We start from the raw sequence: 21,065 nt of genomic DNA on the forward strand, positions 1-21,065 counted from the left end.
TTTCACTAAAAATGTCTCGATATATGGCCCCATTCATTCTTTCCTTTACACAGATCAGTCGTCCTGGTCCCTTTGCAGAAAAACAGCCCCAAAGCATGATGTTTCCACCCCCATGCTGGTGGTCTTCGGATGCAATTCAGTATTCTTTCTCCTCCAAACACGAGAACCTATGTTTCTACCAAAAAGTTCTATTTTGGTTTCATCTGACCATAACACATTCTCCCAGTCCTCTTCTGGATCATCCAAATGCTCTCTAGCGAACCGCAGACGGGCCTGGATGTGTACTGGCTTCAGCAGGGGGACACGTCTGGCAGTGCAGGATTTGAGTCCCTGGCGGCGCATTGTGTTACTGATAGTAGCCTAGTAGCTCTCTGTAGGTCATTCACTAGGTCCCCCTGTGTGGTTCTGGGATTTTTGCCCACCATTCTTGTTATCATTTTGACACCACAGGGTGAGATCTTGCATGGAGCCCCAGATCGAGGGAGTAACACACAACGTCACGTGTGGAGTAAAAATGGAACCGCTCACCAACATCGACACCTCATCCCCACCATGAAGCATGGTGGAGGGAGCATCATGATTTGGGGATCTTTTGCTGCCTCAGGGCCTGGAGAACTTGCAATCATTCATTGAAGAATGAATTCGAAGGGTGAAGTAAATCAACTTCAGAATGGTTTCAGAAGAGAAAATACACATTTTGGAGTGGCCAAGTCAAAGTCCAGACTTGAACCCCGTTAAGATGCTGTGAGATGATCTAAAGACAGCGATTCATGCCAGACATCCCAGGAATCTGATTGAACTACAGCAGTTTTGTAGAGAAGAATGGGCCAAGATTAGTCCTGATCGATGGGCCAGACTGATCTGCAGCTACAGAAAGCGTCTGGTTGAAGTTATTGCTGCCAAAGGGGGGGCCACAAAATATTAAATGTGATGGTTCACTTACTTATTTCCCCCCCTTCTGTCATTGATTGCATACTATCCTTATTAAAATATGAAAACCTCTAAATGCTTGAGTGGTTTTGGTTAAAACAGACACCGTTTTGTGATTTTATGCAGAAATGTGAGAAAATAGTTTCTGTTCGACCCTTTTTTGGAGTTTCTTTTAATTAAAAAAAATAAAAGAGTAAAAATGAAATAACAAAATATTGGCTAATGGGAGGCTCAAAAAAGAGGATTTGAACTATTTTTAGGTCATCAACGTCTCTCAACGATTTATCGACTATAAAAATACTGTAGCTGTCGATTCATTGCATTATCGATTAGTTTCTGATTACTCTATTAATCAGGACAGTTGTAGGTGGCAGATATAATGGCTGTCCAAAGGAAACCGGAATTTCATACTGCTAAGTTAAACCAGCTTTGAGAGAGATTAATTATCTGACTTGCAGAGAATTGCTACCAAGCTAATTTGTGCGTGTGTGTTTGGGGGCAATGAAGTGACAATAGTATTTGGGGGAGGTACAGGTGAAATTTTTAGATGCCTTGTGTTCTGAAACTATTGACAAATGATGGTAAATTTCCACGTTCAAAACTGATCCAAATATGATGTGGCATTTTTTGGGTTCCCAGGTTGTAGTGTAATGACACATGCAGTCATTTAAATTTCAAAGGTTACCTTAACCTCAATGGGATCCTGAATCTAAACTCATCGGACACTAAAACTACAGTTCCAGCGTGTCGTCAGGGAATAAAAGTAAAACATAGATGGTCTGGTGAAACACGCCTTTAATAGGAGCCATATGCATCCAACATGACTGCAGGCTCCAAGCACTTGCGAGTTCTACATCTACACTGATGGATTTAATAAGAGAAAATGCAAGCCAAAACAAAAAAGATGGGAAGAAAAAATTAAATACATAGAGTTTGACAGGTGGAGAGGATACGAGTTGAACATATATGTGTAGTTAATGCTCTTCAACAATAGGGGGTAAAACGAGAGATATTTCACTTGTTTTAATTGGCCTTGAACAGTAATGGACAGTAACTGCTCTTAGCAAAACACATAAAGAAAAATAAACACGACTCGCTGTTCACTCCTTTCTAACCTGTGATCTTTCTCAACAAGTCAGATATTAATCTGACACGCTACAGTGTTTTGATTTACTTGTTCAATAACACAAACAAGTCATGCTAATTAAACCGAAGATAAATTGCAAATATTTGTTCTTCTGAGCCCTCATTTCTTATCTCGGGGAGTCTACGCTCTCGCTTTGATCGTGAGGAAGACAAATCCTCACATGCCACTGAGGTATGAAAATGACAGGTAATGGCTATGTTGGAAAGGAGAAATTCATAAGTCATCTGACACCATGTTTGAAAGACAGAAGGAGCACAGGAGGAATAAATCATCTCACTGGAACAAGTTGTGTCAGTCAATTTTTGTTTGTTTGTGTCGTATTAGTGAAGAAAAAAAAATATCCATGACTAATGGATGATTGTGTTTCATTTCCATTGACGACGATAGACATCCAATCCATTTGAATTGGGAGAGGCTGGCAGCGAATGATCGCTGTCGCTGTCAATGTCAATGAATAAGTTCAACAGCAAAACAGTTAAAAAATTTAGCAAGACCCATCTGTGTGCAACATACTGTATGTGTCAAACCCGTGGCCTCTGGGCCAGATCACGCCCAGTATGTCATTTTGTGTGCCGGCGAAAGTAAATTATGGGCGCCGATTTTCATGTTTATCGTTACAAAATAAAAAAAAAAAAAAACATTTTGTAGTCCTTGATGAAATCAGACAATTAGTTATCTTTTATTTCAATATACAAATAAATAGTCTAATAGTAGTATAATAGTGGTGTAACAGTTTAAGTAATTTGTTTTTGATTTAGAAATAAGAATGAAAGAGCACTCTAAAAGAAAACAATACATTAATTAAAAAAATAAAAGAGAATATTTACTTTTTATAAGATTTTTTTAAACCCCAAAAATAAATAAAAAAGAATGCTTACTGTTTGTTAACTGTTTTTTTTTGGTTTTTTTTTTTGTCTTTTCCAGAAAATGTAAATAAATGATTAGTTAAACAAAATCACACATGTAAAAACAGTATCTGCTTTAACTAAAACTACCCAAACATTTATAGGTTTTCATATTTTAATGAGGACAGCATGCAAACAATGACAGAAGAGGGAAAAAGTAAAGTGAGCCCTCTGCCTAAAGAGACTTACAGAGCAATTGAAACCAATGTTTACCAAACAATTTAAGTCAGGTGTGTGCCCACTCACTGATGAGTGGTTTAAAGCTGCTCTGCCCACTATAAAACACACACCTGGTAAGAATTGTCTTGATGAGAAGTGTATCATGTTCATCATGGCTCGGTCAAAAGAGCTGTCTGAAGACCTGCGATCAAGGATTGTTGTTTTTTATAAAGCTGGGAAAGGATACAAAACCATCTCTAAAAGTCTGGATGTACATCCATCGACAGTCAGAGAAGTTGTCTACACATGGAGATACAGTAGTTTGGCATCGTTGCTTCTCTCCCAAGGAGTGGCCATCCACCAAAGATGATGCCAAGAATTAAGCGCAGAATACTCAGAGAGGTAGAAAAGAACTCTCGAGTGTCTTACAGAAATCACTTGCACAGTCCAATATGTGCACACATCAACTACATGTAAAACTATGGCCAAGAATGGTGTTCACGGGAGGACTCCACGGAGGAAGCCACTGATGTCTAAAAAAACATTGTTGCTCGTTTAATGTTCGTAAAAAGGCACTTGGACACGCCACAATAGTTTTGGCTAAATATTTTGTGGACTGATGAAACCAAAGTTGAATTGTTTGGGAATAATACACAACGTCATGTGTGGAGTAAAAATGGAACAGCTCACCAACATCGACACCTCATCCCCACCGTGAAGCATGGTGGAGGGAGCATCATGATTTGGGGATCTTTTGCTGCCTCAGGGCCTGGAGAACTTGCAATCATTCATTGAAGAATGAATTCGAAGGGTGAAGTAAATCAACTTCAGAATGGTTTCAGAAGAGAAAATACACATTTTGGAGTGGCCAAGTCAAAGTCCAGACTTGAACCCCGTTAAGATGCTGTGAGATGATCTAAAGACAGCGATTCATGCCAGACATCCCAGGAATCTGATTGAACTACAGCAGTTTTGTAGAGAAGAATGGGCCAAGATTAGTCCTGATCGATGGGCCAGACTGATCTGCAGCTACAGAAAGCGTCTGGTTGAAGTTATTGCTGCCAAAGGGGGGGCCACAAAATATTAAATGTGATGGTTCACTTACTTATTTTCCCCCCTTCTGTCATTGATTGCATACTATCCTTATTAAAATATGAAAACCTCTAAATGCTTGAGTGGTTTTGGTTAAAACAGACACCGTTTTGTGATTTTATGCAGAAATGTGAGAAAATGGTTTCTGTTTGACCCTTTTTTGGAGTTTCTTTTAATTAAAAAAAATAAAAGAGTAAAAATGAAATAACAAAATATTGGCTAATGGGAGGCTCAAAAAAGAGGATTTGAACTATTTTTAGGTCATCAACGTCTCTCAACAATTTATCGACTATAAAAATACTGTAGCTGTCGATTCATTGCATTATCGATTAGTTTCTGATTACTCTATTAATCAGGCCAGTTGTAGGTGGCAGACATAATGGCCGTCCAAAGGAAACCGGAAGAAAGATTTGGCCCGTGACAAAAATGTGTTTGATAACTCTGGGTTCGGATAACTGTACCCTAGTCGCACATGTAGCAGTACCAGCCCTTAACTCGCCCCAAATGTCCAATGTCAAGTTGAATTTCAGACATAGAATGTTGAGACCTTTCTGTGTGTTCTTTTTTGATAGACATGTTCACCATATTTCACGTTGATTGTTGAAACTGAAGTAGAGTGCTATATAAATTTTTTTTTAAAAAAATAAAAATATAACTTACCAGGCCCCTTTCATGTTGAATCATAGTCAACATAGGAGCACTGGAAATGGGCCATAAATGTCAGCTTCAACACAAAATGGCTGATTTCCTGTGTAATTTCAGGCATGGGTTATTTTTTTTCATTAGTCCTGTTATGGCAGAAATGTCTACCCAGTTTTGCGCCAATTACTAAAACTTGTGTAAGGGGCTCATTTTTTTCTAACTTACAGGGCTATGTCAGCTTTAGTAGTGTTGTGATACCATTTTTGCCACACAGCTATGCACTATCGCCAATACCGATACTGTACGGATATCATGTCATTTTTGAAAAATTATACAAAATATGTCCATCATTGAATGCCTAATGTCACCAACAGAAGGTGTTGCATTCTCAGAACCATATTAATGTTGGAAAATGGTATTGGCGTGTTATTTGTTAGGACTCGACGATAGAGGAGTTCCAAAAAAAATCGATTATTACATGGATCGCGATTCAACACGTGACGATTCGATTACGATTTATAAAGGCTCAAAAACGAGGATTTTCCTTCATAATTTTATGACAGCTGCTCGTAGCGGAACAAAATTCAAGACACGTCTGCCGCCCGAACACCTTTAAAGGATGCACGCACGCTGTAATGGATGCTGCCTGTAACTGAGTGAGAGATTTACTCTTTTTCAAAAGCCTGGAAAATAAATTTGTGTATGAGACAGGCAGTACCAGAGGCGTGACCCGGCGCGCTTCTGTGCGCACGTTATTTATTAGAGTGAGAGGGGAAGAGAGTTCGTTGCTCCTCGTCTTTCAGATTTCCAGTTGTAGTTTCAAGTAATTTCAATTGAAAAATGTCCTGAGTGTGTCGCTAAGACCCCATGTGCGTATATAAGAGGTGAGTACACGAGCCCTCTTGTACTGTTTAGCCTTTATTGTTGTTGTTTTTGAGGCGTTAATAGCTAGGGCTGAGCGCTAAGCTAATTAGCTAATTCGCTAACATGTATTTCATATGCAGAACGTGTAAAACCATGATTAAGTACAGCGGTACTAACACTACAAACGTGCGAAATAGTACAGAAATCTGTGAAAACAAAGTACCGTATTGGCCCGAATATAACATGACCTCTTTTTCAAGACTCAAGTTTCAAAAAAGACTTTTTGAACACCAAATTAATTTTTATACAGAAAATAATTACAGTACATCTGAAACAAATGATTATAACAATATATTTGAGAGAAAAAGCATGTTATTTTGCCTCATTCAAATCTTAATATCTGAACATTTAAATATGTAAACTAAAGTGCAATCACATTCGTAAATGAATGGCTTCTGGTTTTTGAAATGTAAGTAAACCAATCTATTGTGATAAAACAACAAAATTGCAATAACTCTATTAACCATCAGTCTAACTGTAACTGTAGTCTTGAAACAAATCTGAATAAGGAACAACATTGCAATAAAATAATGCAAACTGGTTAAACTTGAGAGTAGCTGAGATCTATCATGACAGAACATCGCTTTAATGATATCTGGCGCCATCTAGCGTCGTGAATGGGTATAACGTCTAGACCGCGAATATACTGTAAGACGACCCCCACTTTTTCAGTCTTATTTCAATGCAAAAAACACCGTCTTATATTCGGGCCAATACGGTATATTGGTTAAAAGAAGGCTTATTTCTAAAGACACATTATTTCCAGAAAATGTGGAATTCATTCCACCCGCGTAAATTTTATTGCATTGTTGAGAGAAATAAGTACTCCCTTTCAAATGGTTGATGTTTTTACACTTTCTTGTAAAAATAAATAAATAAAAAAGCAGCTTAAGAGTTTAAGAGCAGCTTTTTGTTGTATGGGCATGTTTCCATCGTTCCTGTTGAATCATTAGGATATTTTAAATAAATGATGGATATATATTTGTTTGTCTCCTTTATTAATTAGTAATGTACCATGCATCGATAATCGGGATAACCGTGATCATCGTCAATACCGTGATCATCGTTCAAGAGTCGAATCGTAGCACCCTGAATCGTAATCGAATCGAATCGAATCGAATCGAATCATGGGGTGCCTAAGATGGTACACCCCTACTCGACGATACCAATGCTATCATTTCAGTGCAGTATCGGGTATCTGTATCTTATCTTATTACGATAAGAGTATCAGAGCAACACTAATTAGTAGGGCTGTCAAGCGATTAAAATTTTTAATCGAGTTAATTTCAGCTTAAAAATAATTAATCATAATTAATCGCAGTTCAAACCATCTATAAAATATGCCATATTTTTCTATAAATTATTGTTGGAATGGAAAGATAAGACACAAGACGGATACATACATTCAACATACGGTACATAAGTACTGTATTTGTTTATTATAACAAAGAATCAACAAGATGGCATTAACATTATTAACATTCTGTTAAAGCGATCCATGGATAAAAAGACTTGTAGTTCTTAAAAGATAAATGTTAGTACAAGTTATAGAAATTTTATATTAAAACCCCTCTTAATGTTTTTGTTTTAATAAAATTTGTATTATTTTCAATCAAAAAATAAACTAGTAGCTCGCCATTGTTGATGTCAATACACAATGCTCATGTGGTGCTGAAACCCATAAACTCAGTCGCACCCAAGCGCCAGTACAGGGCGACAAAAAACACAAGTAACAAGTGTACATGACACTGTGCTGTCATTTTAATCTGTTTGAGCGGGGCATGTGAGTTAATTGCGTTAAATATTTTAACGTGATTAATTTAAAAAATTAATTACCGCCGTTAACGCGATAATTTTGACAGCCCTACTAATTAGTAATGTCACATGTTGTACATGAATGTCAATGCAAACGAAACATTTTAACTATGTTTAACAGAAAAACCTACGGTATACAGTACACTGTATGACCTTGCCTCACCTTACAACCGGTGCTTGTCATGACGTATTTTCTGGTAAATTTAGACTCATATTCTAAATACACCAAGAAGGATTCACAACACCAGCGGGTACGGCTTCAAGGATACCACAAATCCCCCTCTAATCCTGTCAGTCATGTGAATAACGGACAGGCCGGGATGATCCACAGGAGGTCGGTCAGATCCCAGCTGCTCATTATTTTGATTACTCGCTATACTGTATCAGTACTTATATTCCAGTTCCTTATTTTTCCTGTAAGGTTTAACATTTGATTGTTCAAAAGATCAAGATGACAGCAAATTTGTCAAGATGTGTTACTATTGGAGATCTTTGTTTTCTCGCTGTTGTGGTTACAAGTCATGTAACGGAGTTTTCACTTCGTGGCCAGTTTTTCTATCTAGTTATGGGTACAGTTCAATATCCGCCAGATGCTTAACTCTTAGCAGATGCTTACGAAATTCCATTTTGTTCTGGGCAGAGCGTATTTTTTGACAAATTTCATTTGTTTATCCTGTTTTCGTGTAGACTCACTGAGCTCGTCAAAGTGCGTCTCGACACCATCGGCTCCGGCCACCGAGCAAATCAGACGGGCCTTCAGAAACGTACTCCACTTGTTCACCAGACAACAGTGTCCACCGTCGTCATTCTGCGGAGATGAAAGACATACGGGTTAGTCGTCACCACGTATCCTCCACGTCTGACTTGCAGCTGTGTCGAAGCCCTCCCAGCCAACCACCCTGGCTCAGTGGAACAAAAACAGCTCTGCGTTTCAACCCATGTGCGCGAGGGAGGTCGGCCAACTTTTACTACTGAGGTAGGGAATCGAAATGATTCACGAGCTGGAAATTATGAACTTTGTTCACGCCTTTCGCCCTGTCTGAATGATTTGCACTACAGGAAGACTTAGTTTTATTATCAAGTTGCCTTAAAGGGAAATGAAAAGGCTTCTCACGAGTGTTTAATCAAAGCTGTATTTAACTGCATAGCATAACTTGACAAGTGTCCATGAAGAGCCCTTTGAACATGTGGCCAACAACATCACTAATCGACCATTTTTGGACAGATACAACCATAACGTCACTTGGTTATCGCCTCTGAATGCAAGATGTTCACTGAAGTCAATTTTCATCTCTTTTAAAAGGTACCAAAATAACAAAATGCTTTCCAAACTAAACTGTGAAAGCAAACAGCACAGTTTGCCTTCCTGTACTGACAGTTAATTAGAGACTCATCATTATTGATGATCATGTGGGATTTTTCTCAGAGAAACGGCGAAACACAGAAAACAGGCAGCCTAGCCCTAATTTTATTTACAAACACAGGACACACACTAACTATGGGCCTATTTTGATTAAGTAGGCAAATGCCTGAATAACTATGTTTCTATTACCCCAAGTAATTTGCAAAACCTACATTTTGCTGTCAAATATGCTGTCATGAGGAGGTTTTTCGATTTGGAAATATAACACAAGCGCACAATGGAAACAATTTTTTCAAAGTTATACGTCACAGGATATGATGTACCCAGTCACATGATCACTTCGCCTCCAAATCCAACAGGAGACGCCCAGGTGATCGCCTTTCACAAAAATCATCTCACGGGAAGACACTCCACGAAGAGCTCTGAGGCCTTTTTGAAAAACAAACTTCAATGGAAACACGCCAAAGTCGCGATTATACTTTACCAAAATTTTCGCAACATATCTTTTATTTTCCGGAAAACTGTAACTAAATGGTAAATGGAGAGTACTTACAGTGCCTTGCAAAAGTATTCGGCCCTCTTGAACCTCGCAACCTTTCGCCACATTTCAGGCTTCAAACATAAAGATATAAAATTTTAATTTTTTGTCAAGAATCAACAACAAGTGGGACACAATCGTGAAGTGGAACAAAATTTATTGGATAATTTAAACTTTTTTAACAAATAAAAAACTGAAAAGTGGGGCGTGCAATATTATTCGGCCCCCTTGCGTTAATACTTTGTAGCGCCACCTTTTGCTCCAATTACAGCTACAAGTCGCTTGGGGTATGTTTCTATCAGTTTTGCACATTGAGAGACTGACATTCTTGCCCATTCTTCCTTGCAAAACAGCTCGAGCTCAGTGAGGTTGGATGGAGAGTGTTTGTGAACAGCAGTCTTCAGCTCTTTCCACAGATTCTCGATTGGATTCAGGTCTGGACTTTGACTTGGCCATTCTAACACCTGGATACGTTTATTTTTGAACCATTCCATTGTAGATTTGGCTTTATGTTTTGGATCATTGTCCTGTTGGAAGATAAATCTCCGTCCCAGTCTCAGGTCTTGTGCAGATACCAACAGGTTTTCTTCCAGAATGTTCCTGTATTTGGCTGCATCCATCTTCCCGTCAATTTTAACCATCTTCCCTGTCCCTGCTGAAGAAAAGCAGGCCCAAACCATGATGCTGCCACCACCATATTTGACAGTGGGGATGGTGTGTTCAGGGTGATGAGCTGTGTTGCTTTTACGCCAAACATATCGTTTTGCATTGTGGCCAAAAAGTTCAATTTTGGTTTCATCTGACCAGAGCACCTTCTTCCACATGTTTGGTGTGTCTCCCAGGTGGCTTGTGGCAAACTTTAAACGAGATTTTTTATGGATATCTTTGAGAAATGGCTTTCTTCTTGCCACTCTTCCATAAAGGCCAGATTTGTGCAGTGTACGACTAATTGTTGTCCTATGGACAGACTCTCCCACCTCAGCTGTAGATCTCTGCAGTTCATCCAGAGTGATCATGGGCCTCTTGGCTGCATCTCTGATCAGTTTTCTCCTTGTTTTGAGAAGAAAGTTTGGAAGGACGGCCGGGTCTTGGTAGATTTGCAGTGGTCTGATGCTCCTTCCATTTCAATATGATGGCTTGCACAGTGCTCCTTGAGATGTTTAAAGCTTGGGAAATCTTTTTGTATCCAAATCCGGCTTCAAACTTCTCCACAACAGTATCTCGGACCTGCCTGGTGTGTTCCTTGGTTTTCATAATGCTCTCTGCACTTTAAACAGAACCCTGAGACTATCACAGAGCAGGTGCATTCATACGGAGACTTGATTACACACACGTGTATTCTATTTATCATCATTGGTCATTTAGGACAACATTGGATCATTCAGAGATCCTCACTGAACTTCTGGAGTGAGTTTGCTGCACTGAAAGTATAGGGGCCGAATAATATTGCACGCCCCACTTTTCAGTTTTTTATTTGTTAAAAAAGTTTAAATTATCCAATAAATTTTGTTCCACTTCACGATTGTGTCCCACTTGTTGTTGATTCTTGACAAAAAAATTAAATTTCATATCTTTATGTTTGAAGCCTGAAATGTGGCGAAAGGTTGCAAGATTCAAGGGGGCCGAATACTTTTGCAAGGCACTGTATATAGTATATATACAGTGATATCTCGTTTTTCGCGGTTAATTGGGACCAGAACCCGCCATGATAAGTGAAAAACGGCGAAGTAGAGCCGCCCAATAATTTTATTTATTTTTTTGTGTGTGTGTTCAATGTATTTATTCAGATTTAGCATTGGGAAAATATACATAGAAGACATACATTGGAAAAAAAAGTTATCCATACTTAAGGGAAAAAAATGATGTACATACATTTTAATAAATGGTTTTTAAGCACTTCAAATGTAATAATTATAAGTTTCAAACATGTTACTGTCCCACCGAATTATTTTTAAACAAAAATAACGTAGAAAAATGCTTGGCTTTATTGAATGCTTCATTGAGTGTGTCCACTCAAATCTGCTCAAGCTGCTCACTTATACACAATGAGTTGCCACAGCAACAGTTTAACAAGCTAAATGATGATTGACGCATGCGACACTTTGATGTTTCGGCTTCCAAGCGTCTCTGGCAAGATCAAACATAAAACATCCGTCAATCGTCGTTAACTTTAATAAGCAACTCAAGTGCACTGCCACCAACAAAGAGCAGAGGGAGGGAGGGAGAGTGAGACAACGCGATCAGCTCTGGACAGCTCATCTGTATTTATTATTATTATTATTTTTTTAATTGAAAAAAAAATCCTTGATGGACTGAGGGCACGAAGTAGCGAGGGATCACTGTATAATGTACTACTCATATACAGTAGATCTACATTGTTACAATGCCCAAAGCGCTTTACATTAGCACACATTTACCCTTTCATGCACACATTTACACACCAATTATGCTGCTGCCATGCAAGGTGCTGCCAACCTATTGGAGGCAAATTAGGGTTCAGTGCCATGCCCAAGGGCACTTCGACAGTGTCAGTCATAGCCGGGAATCGGACCGCTGACCCTTCAGTCCCAGGACAACTCGAGCTTCCAACTGCGCTACGGCAACCAAGTAACTATCTCTAAGGTTATCCTGAGATCCTTTAAGATCATTTAGAGAGTGTTTTTTAATCCTCACACAACCTGATCAGAAAAAATTTAACTGCAAATTTGGCTGAAAACGAACCAGAAAACAGAAAATCCTTACAGGTGATATCAACACCAAGTGACTCCGTGATTGGTTAGAAATCGGTATGCGTGTACTCCGCATGACACATAACTCACCAAGCATATCCTCCCGATTCTGGACTGGGTCAAGGGACTCTGGCCCATCTCAGTGGCCTTCTCACGGAAGAAGAAGTAAAGCTTGTCGTCATTCTTCTCAGCACTATCGGGGATGAGGTGTGCGTGGATGAATGTGGGGTCTAGAAAAACAAAAAATTGTCAAGAACCAGCAACATTATTTATCCTGACCAAGACCAAAACATCAGAAATAATGACCATATCAAGGGAAGAGATAGTTCATAACCTTTCCATGAACAGGCTTGTGTAAGTAAAAGGAAGTTATCGAAAAACATGCGGTGTTTAGGAAAATCACTGAATTTGATACGACATTGGATACCACAAGCACCTTCAATTGGAGGTCAAACTAGATCTGTCGGTTTGCTTTGAGACATACAATAATAATGAGATGATTGTAACCAGGAGACAGCTGACAAGAAACTGACCAAACCCATGAGCGGAGCCCAGAAAAACACTTTATTGGTCCAAAGGTAGGAGTATTGAGGTTTGGGTAGCCTTTAAAACACGCGCTCTGGCCCCAAGAACCATTTGTATCATTACAGAGTGCTGAAGAATAATCCCAGTTTCTTCCTTTTACTGCACCTTAAGAAAGCAATTCATTTTGTCCAACTCAGCAGTGGTTAAAATGGCTTTAGGGTATACATTTACACTGATCCACTTACTGGGACACCCAGGAGAAGTTGCCCCTCCCACCTACCCTAATATAGCAAAAAGCGAGGTAACATTGCAAGCACGACATCTATTTCCAAGCTTTTACCAACACCTTGCAAAACTAGAGGTAATGACATGTCATTGCTGTCTGAAAAAAACAAGTCTAAATATTGTGGGATTGTTTGCCAATCTTAGAAACAAAAACTATTCTTATTTTTGGATACAATATTTGGCAATACATTTCATTGGGCAGCAGCATGTCCAGCGATGACTATTTAGTTTTATGTAGTACAGTGCTTATGTGGTTACGTCTGCCTCATAATTTTGAATTCCACGAATTGAATTTCATTTTGGTTTTAAGCCGTCATTCAGAGTAGACACAAGAGACCTAATTTAAACTGTCATCTCATGGTACTCATTAACTGCCACTGATGTCCAATCCATTTTGACTAGGAAGGTGGCGACGATCATTCGCTGCTAGTCTTTCCTAGTTGAAATGGATTGGATGTCTATCACAGTCAATGGCAGCCAATGAGTTATTCAAACATGCTATCATGTGTCTAACCTTAAAAATGCTAGCACCTCAGCTAGCACTCAGGTGTTTCGATTCCACAACTGAGCATCAGGGAAGTGTTGTCGGGAAAAACAGGAAAACTTGCGAGAAGAGCGACCTTGAGGAGCGAGGCTGCGATTGATTTGGCAACACCAACTGATGGTGCTTTCCCAATCGTGGCTCATCAGCTCTATGACTCACTATTGACATACTGTCAAGTTCCCATTGGGGCTGACCTTGTTGACGGCTCTCGCAGACAGGCGCTCGTCAATTAAGCAAACAGCCCTTTTTACACCATGTGTTAAAGATTAGAGTCGCTTCGCAACCACCTAATTGCTACAAGACATCATCAACCTTATACAGTACGTAGGGTAGAAGGTGTCAGAAATAATGTTGCAGGAAAGCTGCTTCACTTTTTAAAACTGTACTTATTATACAACCGTACATGGGTTTTCTCCATTTAATGTCCCCCACCACTCAAAAAAACATGTAGATGCCCTTAGATATGAGTCAAAGAGTACAAGTCTAAGCCCTCAAATATCAATTTATATTTCCCCACTGAAATGAATAAAAAGGCCATTTTTTTCTCCTTCAACTGTCACATTCCAGGGTGTGCGCAAATGTCAATTGTACGGGAAATTGACTGCCTCTCTTACCTTCCTCTTATTTGCAGAGGATAAAGAATATATGCCTGTGAGTATTTTTTATTTTTATTTTTTAAATATAGGGTGTTTACATATGTTATATCACTCTTAGGGGCCGTTTACATGGTGACGCTCCGAGAATACGACACATTTCATGCTTCCATTGTACATGGTTCCGTCTCCATTTGAAAGATGTCGCAATTCTGCGTGAAAATGAAGTAGTATTCATGCCAGGCCCTAGGGGGCAGTGCATTTTTACAAGTTTTACCGACATTCATACCAACATTTACCGACTTACTTGACAACAACCATCCCCAGTCCGGAAGACAACATAACCGCCCACTCTAACTAATAGCGTCCATGCGTTTTTTTCTTTTGCTATTATGAAAACAGTCAATTAAAGCCGACGTTCCGCCATGTTTGCTCTTTTGAATGTTTATTAGTTGTGACTGTTCATGCCCAAAGAGGCGTGTGCGAGTGCTGACATCATCGGGGCAAGAGCATTCCATTCATATGGTTGTAGAATTGTTCTGCTTTGGAGGCTGGAATCAAAAGCTTTCGTCGTCACGTGACGCAGTGTCACCATGTAAACGGCCCTCTGGTGTTCAGATATTACTTAAAGGTAGGGCTGTCAAAATTATCGCGTTAACGAGCGGTAATTAATTTTTTAAATTAATCCCGTTAAAATATTTGACGCAATTAACGCACAAATGCCCCGCTCAGACAGATTAAAATGAGAGCACAGTGAAAGGTGTACTTTTGTGTTTTTCGTAATTTTTGCCGCCCTCTGCTGGCGCTTGGGTGCGACTGATTTTATAGGCTTCAGCACCCATGAGCATTCTGTAAGTAATTATTGACATCAACAATGGCGGGCTACTAGTTTATTTTTTGATTGAAAATTTTACAAATTTTATTAAAACGAAAACATGAAGAGGGGTTTTGATATAAAATTTCTATAACTTGTCCTAACATTTATTTTTTAAAAACTACACGTCTTTCTATCCATGGATCGCTTTAACAGAATGTTAATAATGGTAATGCCATCTTGTTGATTTATTGTTATAATAAATAAATGCAGTACTTATGTACCGTATGTTGAATGTATATATCCATCTTGTTTCTTATCTTTCCATTCCAACAATAATTTACAGAAAAATATGGCATATTTTATAGATGGTTTGAATTGCGATTAATTGCGATTAATTACGATTAATTAATTTTTAAGCTGTAATTAACTCGATTAAAAATTTTAATCGTTTGACACCCCTACTTAAAGGCTAACCACACTGCCCCGTAAATGGCAAGTGTTTGACCATGCAGCCTTTTTTTCCCCCATTGTATATTAAGATAGCAGACAGTTCTGCAGTAATTTTAGTTGTTCATTATAAAGGACAAAGAATATATGCCTGTGAGTTTTAAAAAAAAAAATTTATATGATCCGTCTACACGGTTTGCCGCATTGTTGCTATTTAATAATTACTTAAAGGGTAACCTCACCAAGCTATAGTAAATATGCCCATGTTGGTATGGTACTTTCCATCGAACGTATGTAACGCTAGCAAATGGTATGCGATTGATCTAAGCTTGTAATCGCAGGCCATAGCAAAAAAAAAAAAAAAAAAATAACGAAAAACCTTAAGTCAGGTCACAGCCCTTTCCAATCACTAGTGTACAAGTAAATGTGTTCATTAAGGAATTAATGAGCTCAAGGTGTGATTGTGAATGCTCTTTATGTGCTTGAGCCAGGATTCAAAACCAGAACCTCTCGATTGTGAGTCATTGGTGATCCCTGCTCATCAAACGTAAATGCCAGAGGGAAACAATTTATGGAATTAGCGCTGGCTGCAGAACAAATGTGTCGTCGGGACATTACCGTTCAACCATCTGGAGTTGTACTGATCGGTCCTCATGGCAGTCTGCTTCCCTAGTGTACGGAAGATAGCCGAGTCGGTTCCCATGAAATCAATGTAAACTCCCGCATACAGCTCTCCATCTGTCAAGACAGACATTGAGAAGTGAGGGCGCCGCCAAGGTGAAGTCATAACGGACGCAGAAAGCGAAATAACTCATCAGGATATCCGCATGCTGCAAAAAGGCTAATCACTCAAAAGTAGTGTCACACCCGCCACATTCAATTTAAATCATCCCGCAATGACGTTCCAAATTCTCCCTGGTGCGTGATGGTGGTGATTTCCCTTCAAAAAAAGTTCAGCGCTGAGCCAAAATATATTATGATCTGCTGCTGCGCCGCTCTTGGGTCAAACCCGTTGACCTCTCTATACACCGCCCGAAGCATGCCTATCACCCTCGCGAGGGCAATCATTGGAATTTGGAAGAACATCCACAGAATCAATTGCAATCAGCTGGATTTAGGGTGTGTGTGTGTGTGGGGGGGGGGGGGGGGGGTGACGATAAAATTTGAATGACAACTTTAACCATCCCATCATGTTGTGCATCAAATTGACCTATTTTAAAGTACATGACAGAGTTCAGTAAATTTAGACTCATTTACTTTTTGAAAAAAAATATAATAATTCTGACACTGCCTCTACAGTCTATACCTGATCCCTTGTTTTATTTATGAAAGAAACACAATATGTGAATTCCAATGTTTTTCTTCAGTTTAGCTTGCATCATTTACAAGTGAGAAAACACGCACACACACGCACACACATAGGGCGAAAGGTCATGTCTGACCACCTGTAGGCCAATGACCAGACCACCCACCGACAGGAGAGCACACAACACACGGACAAAAGATGGACACAATTGCAGCTCACATTATCCAAAAGATCTTGCACCATCTGTCTTCATTTCAGGCTTCAAAGTGAATCAAAACTGATTTTTCATTTCATCTTATTAGATGATGGAGGTGCATCATTTAAATCGTTGGCTGCCATTGACGGCGATAGTAGTAACAACATAATAAGTACATAAACTGTGGAGCAAAAAAAAAAAAAAAAAAAAACTTCAGGCAGTGGTAGAAAAAAACCGCAAGTTTGGAATCAGCATCAAAGTGGGCGGAACAGGCCGGAACTGCGTACCGGCATGATTTTTGGGACCGGAACAATGCTTTGATCCCGACAATGTGACGGCAACTGTCAAAACTCCATGTTTAAAAAAAAAAAAAAAAAAAAAACTGCCACGCTGCCACACACGCATCTCCAGAAAGAACAATCTACTTACATCAGATTTACATACACAAGGGTTAACAACAAACCTTATAACGTGCTTGTGTAGCGTAATCCGTTTCCACCGATATTTATTATTCATTTATGTATTCTACGTTGTTCTTCCCAGCGTCTCTCTGTATCTGACAAGTCGCCTCGCTGAGCACATGCAGGCAACAACAACAAAAAAAACCTGGACTTTGCTGTCCGTTCAATTGGCTGACATATGGTACTGTGTGATCAGAATGTGAATGTGATCAGCATGGATAGTTAGCTCTGAATGGTCCAAAGGCACGTTTTTTTTTTTTTAAAAACAACAAATAGAGGAAAAAAAACAAGCTTGTTTAATTAAAAGGGCAAAACATCGGAAAATTGATCAGATCTTTAAGAGAAAGGAAAGAGTTGATTAGGTGTATTTTATTTTATTTGGGAGGTTCAGAACATCTTTCATGTTAATTGGACTTATTTTTGTTCATTTATGTAAGGTTACCTGTTCATCTCCTTATAATTAAAAAAAAGTCAATGTATGTCAAGTCAATGTAAAATATGTTCAACTTTACTGTGCATAATGTAAGTCATTTGTAGTTATATTTTGTTAATGTATGATACTCATATCTTTATCATTTAAAAAAAACGTGTGTGTGAAATCTGTTGTTTTATTGTGTGTTATATTTATAACTGTGCCAAAAGCAGTTTTTGCATTTCGTTGGTTTTATGAGGTTTAACCCCCCCCCCAAAAAAAATGAAAAGGAAAAAAAAAGTTTTCCATGCCCATCTTTATGTAAGGGAGTTCCGGCAAGAAATTCTCGTCACTTTCACCCCTGTGTGACGGCCAATTATCAAAAGTAGATGTCCAATGTAACTGAGTTAATCAGTGTAAAACATAACTCAAAATCAGTTTTTAAACAAATTTTTGGGTAAGGAATCAAAGACTGCTCTTTGTTTTCCTTTTATTACGTCAAGTTTTTGAACTACAGATTCCCAGTTTAAGCACAAAATACAAAAAATGTACGTTATTGTTGCAAAGATACTAGTATCGGGACTGATACTGCACTAAAATGACGTCTTCGTTATCGGGAAGTACTGAGAAATAACATACTGATGCAGTGCAATTTGTACTTTTCGAGATCTAGTTTTCAACCGCTGGTCGCCTTACCAAAGATAGCTGCGAGCTATGCACACAGCTGTAAAAAAGGAGCACTTGTTGAGTTTCTCAAGAGGATAATAGACATCCAATTTTGTAGTGTCCAATCACCCCTGTGCTGTGGATTTTAATGAGTTTATAAATAGTAGATGTCCCAGCCATTGAAACTGGGAGGGTGGCAGTGAATGAACAAAGGTTTATTTGCTGCCAACCCTCCCACTTCAAATGGATTGGACATATAGCACTGTCAATAGCAGACAATGAGTTAACCAGTGTCTGACCAAGCCATGATAGCAATTAGTGAGTATGCAGTTGCTTAGTATTAAAAGAAAAAGTATGTACCGTAATTTTCGGACTATAGCCACTACTTCTTTTCCCTCATTTTGAAACCTGCGGCAAAAAGTGCAGTGCGGCTTATTTGTTGATTTATTTGGGTTAATAGATAACACTTCATTTGACAGCGGCATTATAAGACTGCCATAATGACATTAATGAATACTTATGACAGATGTCATTTAGTATCATCTGGCAAATTGTGTCACTTAACTCCAGTTTTGTCCAGCTCGGATCTTTTACATCTATTCAAAAGTGAGATAATTTGCCAGATGACACAAAATGACATCTGTCATAAGCATTCATTAATGCTCAGTGCAGTGTTATGTCATAATTATGATGTTCTTATGACAGTTTCTAGCGCCACTGTCAAATAAAGTGCTAGAGAACACCAGAAAGAGCAATTAATGAAACAACTGGAGGAGTAACTGAAAAAATAATTAACGCAGAACATGAATGTTGATTGTTATTTACATCTGTAGCGCTGTAATGCATGCTTGGAGGCATGTTGGATAACAACAGTGTTGACAGCAGGTGGCAGCAGAGGTTGACTATCTCCCCCAAAGGAGCAGTGATGGCCAAATGAAGCTTCTTGAAGCAATGAAGCTTTGCAGCCATTTGGATCAAAGCCTCATTGTGGTTCATTTGGTCTTATGACAGTCTTATGATGATGCTGTCAAATAAAGTGTTACCGGTTAATATCTTTTAGTGTAAATATCCCATAATACAGTGCGGACAGCTGTGGCTTATAGTCCAGTGCATCTTATCTATGAACAATTGCTGTTTTCGTATCAAATTTGGTGGATGGCGGTTTATAGTCTGGTGCGCCTTTTAGTCCGAGAATTACGGTATTTCAAAAGACGCGGGATCGGTACAGTATCAGCATCGGTGAAATGCTACTCAAGAAATGTACTTGTTTCATAAATAAAAATAGATATGATCCTGACACACAATGGGATATGAAAGCATGGTCATTGCATGACTGCGATATTTAATAGTATGTTTCTCAAAGGCTAGTTGTGTGCAAGTAAAATCATTTTAAATAGGTAGGCTGTGGAGGAAAAACTTGACGTGCTGGAAACAAAATTGATCGCAATTTTGAAACCGGCATGGCAACTTTATCAGGATTTTATTTATCTCCATATTTTCCCCTAGTAAAATACATCAAATGTATACATTTTCCCACAGTTCAGGCATTATTGCTGCATGTACGTATGATTGTTCTGAGTGAAGTAAGGTATGTTAAAGTGTTTTTTACTCTCTGAACTGCTTGGAGAACATTAATGTAAATTTTATGTTTGTTCAATATTTAGGATAAATCCTTATGTGTGTGTGTTCAACACAGTCCTCGGTGTCACACACAGGTCAGTCTTAGTATTATAATAGGGATTTGAGTTTGACCAGGTGAAGATTGTTGGTGTGAATATTTTTGTGTATGAGTACAATCTTGATGATTTTTTTTCTTCATCTTTGTGGGGTCACTCACATAAAAATTGTTAAAGATGCTAAACATGAATGTTCCAGACTTGAGCAAAAAAAAAAAAAAAAAAAAAAATTTACTTACTGATCAAAGCAGAGACGCTGTTCAATTTGGGGTCAAAAGGACATTTTCCCTTCCCAGAATCAACTTTGCCTGGCTCAAGGCGGAAAATGTATTCCTGTCGAGGGAATAAAAAAAGGTAATTCATTATCTTCTCACTTCTCCTGTGACTTGCTAATAGATTTATTGTGTTTTGAGAATACATTTCAGACAGGGGCAAAGGGTCACTCCTTGAAGTTGCTGTTAAAGGCGATGGGTTTTCAAAACAACATGAATATCTAACTAAACAGTGTGGAGTTAAGAATGCTTCAGTGCGACCCTGAAGGCACTACTGGATCTGCTGAGGGCAACGAAAAGCACACAAAGGCAGTTTTATCGGCGAGATGAAGGCGGCGGAGGGAAAAAATGCTGAGAGCCTTCCAAAAAAACGCCCTCCGCTGCGCCTGTGATGTTAGTGGCTCAAAAGAGAACTCATTATTCCAACAGTGAAAAGAGGACATCTTTAACATCTGTGTCAACACTAGATCCGGGTGCACCGGCAGCTCGGTCGGGTCTTCAAAGACAACTCGCCCGTAGGCTTGGAAATACGGCAAGTCTGCCGCTGAAAGTCCGTGTTTGTGACCTGTGGCCCGACCATTTTTCAGTGGCCAAGAAAGGGATGTGAACAAAAGTCGATCC

General features: G+C 39.0%; 1 protein-coding gene across 2 annotated transcripts in view; it reads right to left on the minus strand.

Moving 5' to 3' along the window:
* The window catches only part of sema3fa (sema domain, immunoglobulin domain (Ig), short basic domain, secreted, (semaphorin) 3Fa), a 109,355-nt gene that overhangs the window by 16,774 nt on the left and 71,516 nt on the right, over positions 1–21,065 (minus strand). For both annotated transcript variants that reach the window (XM_057845766.1, XM_057845765.1), the window contains 4 exons: positions 20,412–20,505; positions 16,074–16,193; positions 12,335–12,474; positions 8,308–8,422 (listed from right to left, as the gene is read on the minus strand). In XM_057845766.1, coding sequence (XP_057701749.1) covers positions 8,308–8,422; positions 12,335–12,474; positions 16,074–16,193; positions 20,412–20,505 — 469 coding nt within the window. The remainder of the gene's footprint in view (positions 1–8,307; positions 8,423–12,334; positions 12,475–16,073; positions 16,194–20,411; positions 20,506–21,065) is intronic.

This window comes from Corythoichthys intestinalis, chromosome 9, assembly GCF_030265065.1.
Source record: "Corythoichthys intestinalis isolate RoL2023-P3 chromosome 9, ASM3026506v1, whole genome shotgun sequence".
NCBI lineage: Eukaryota > Metazoa > Chordata > Actinopteri > Syngnathiformes > Syngnathidae > Corythoichthys > Corythoichthys intestinalis.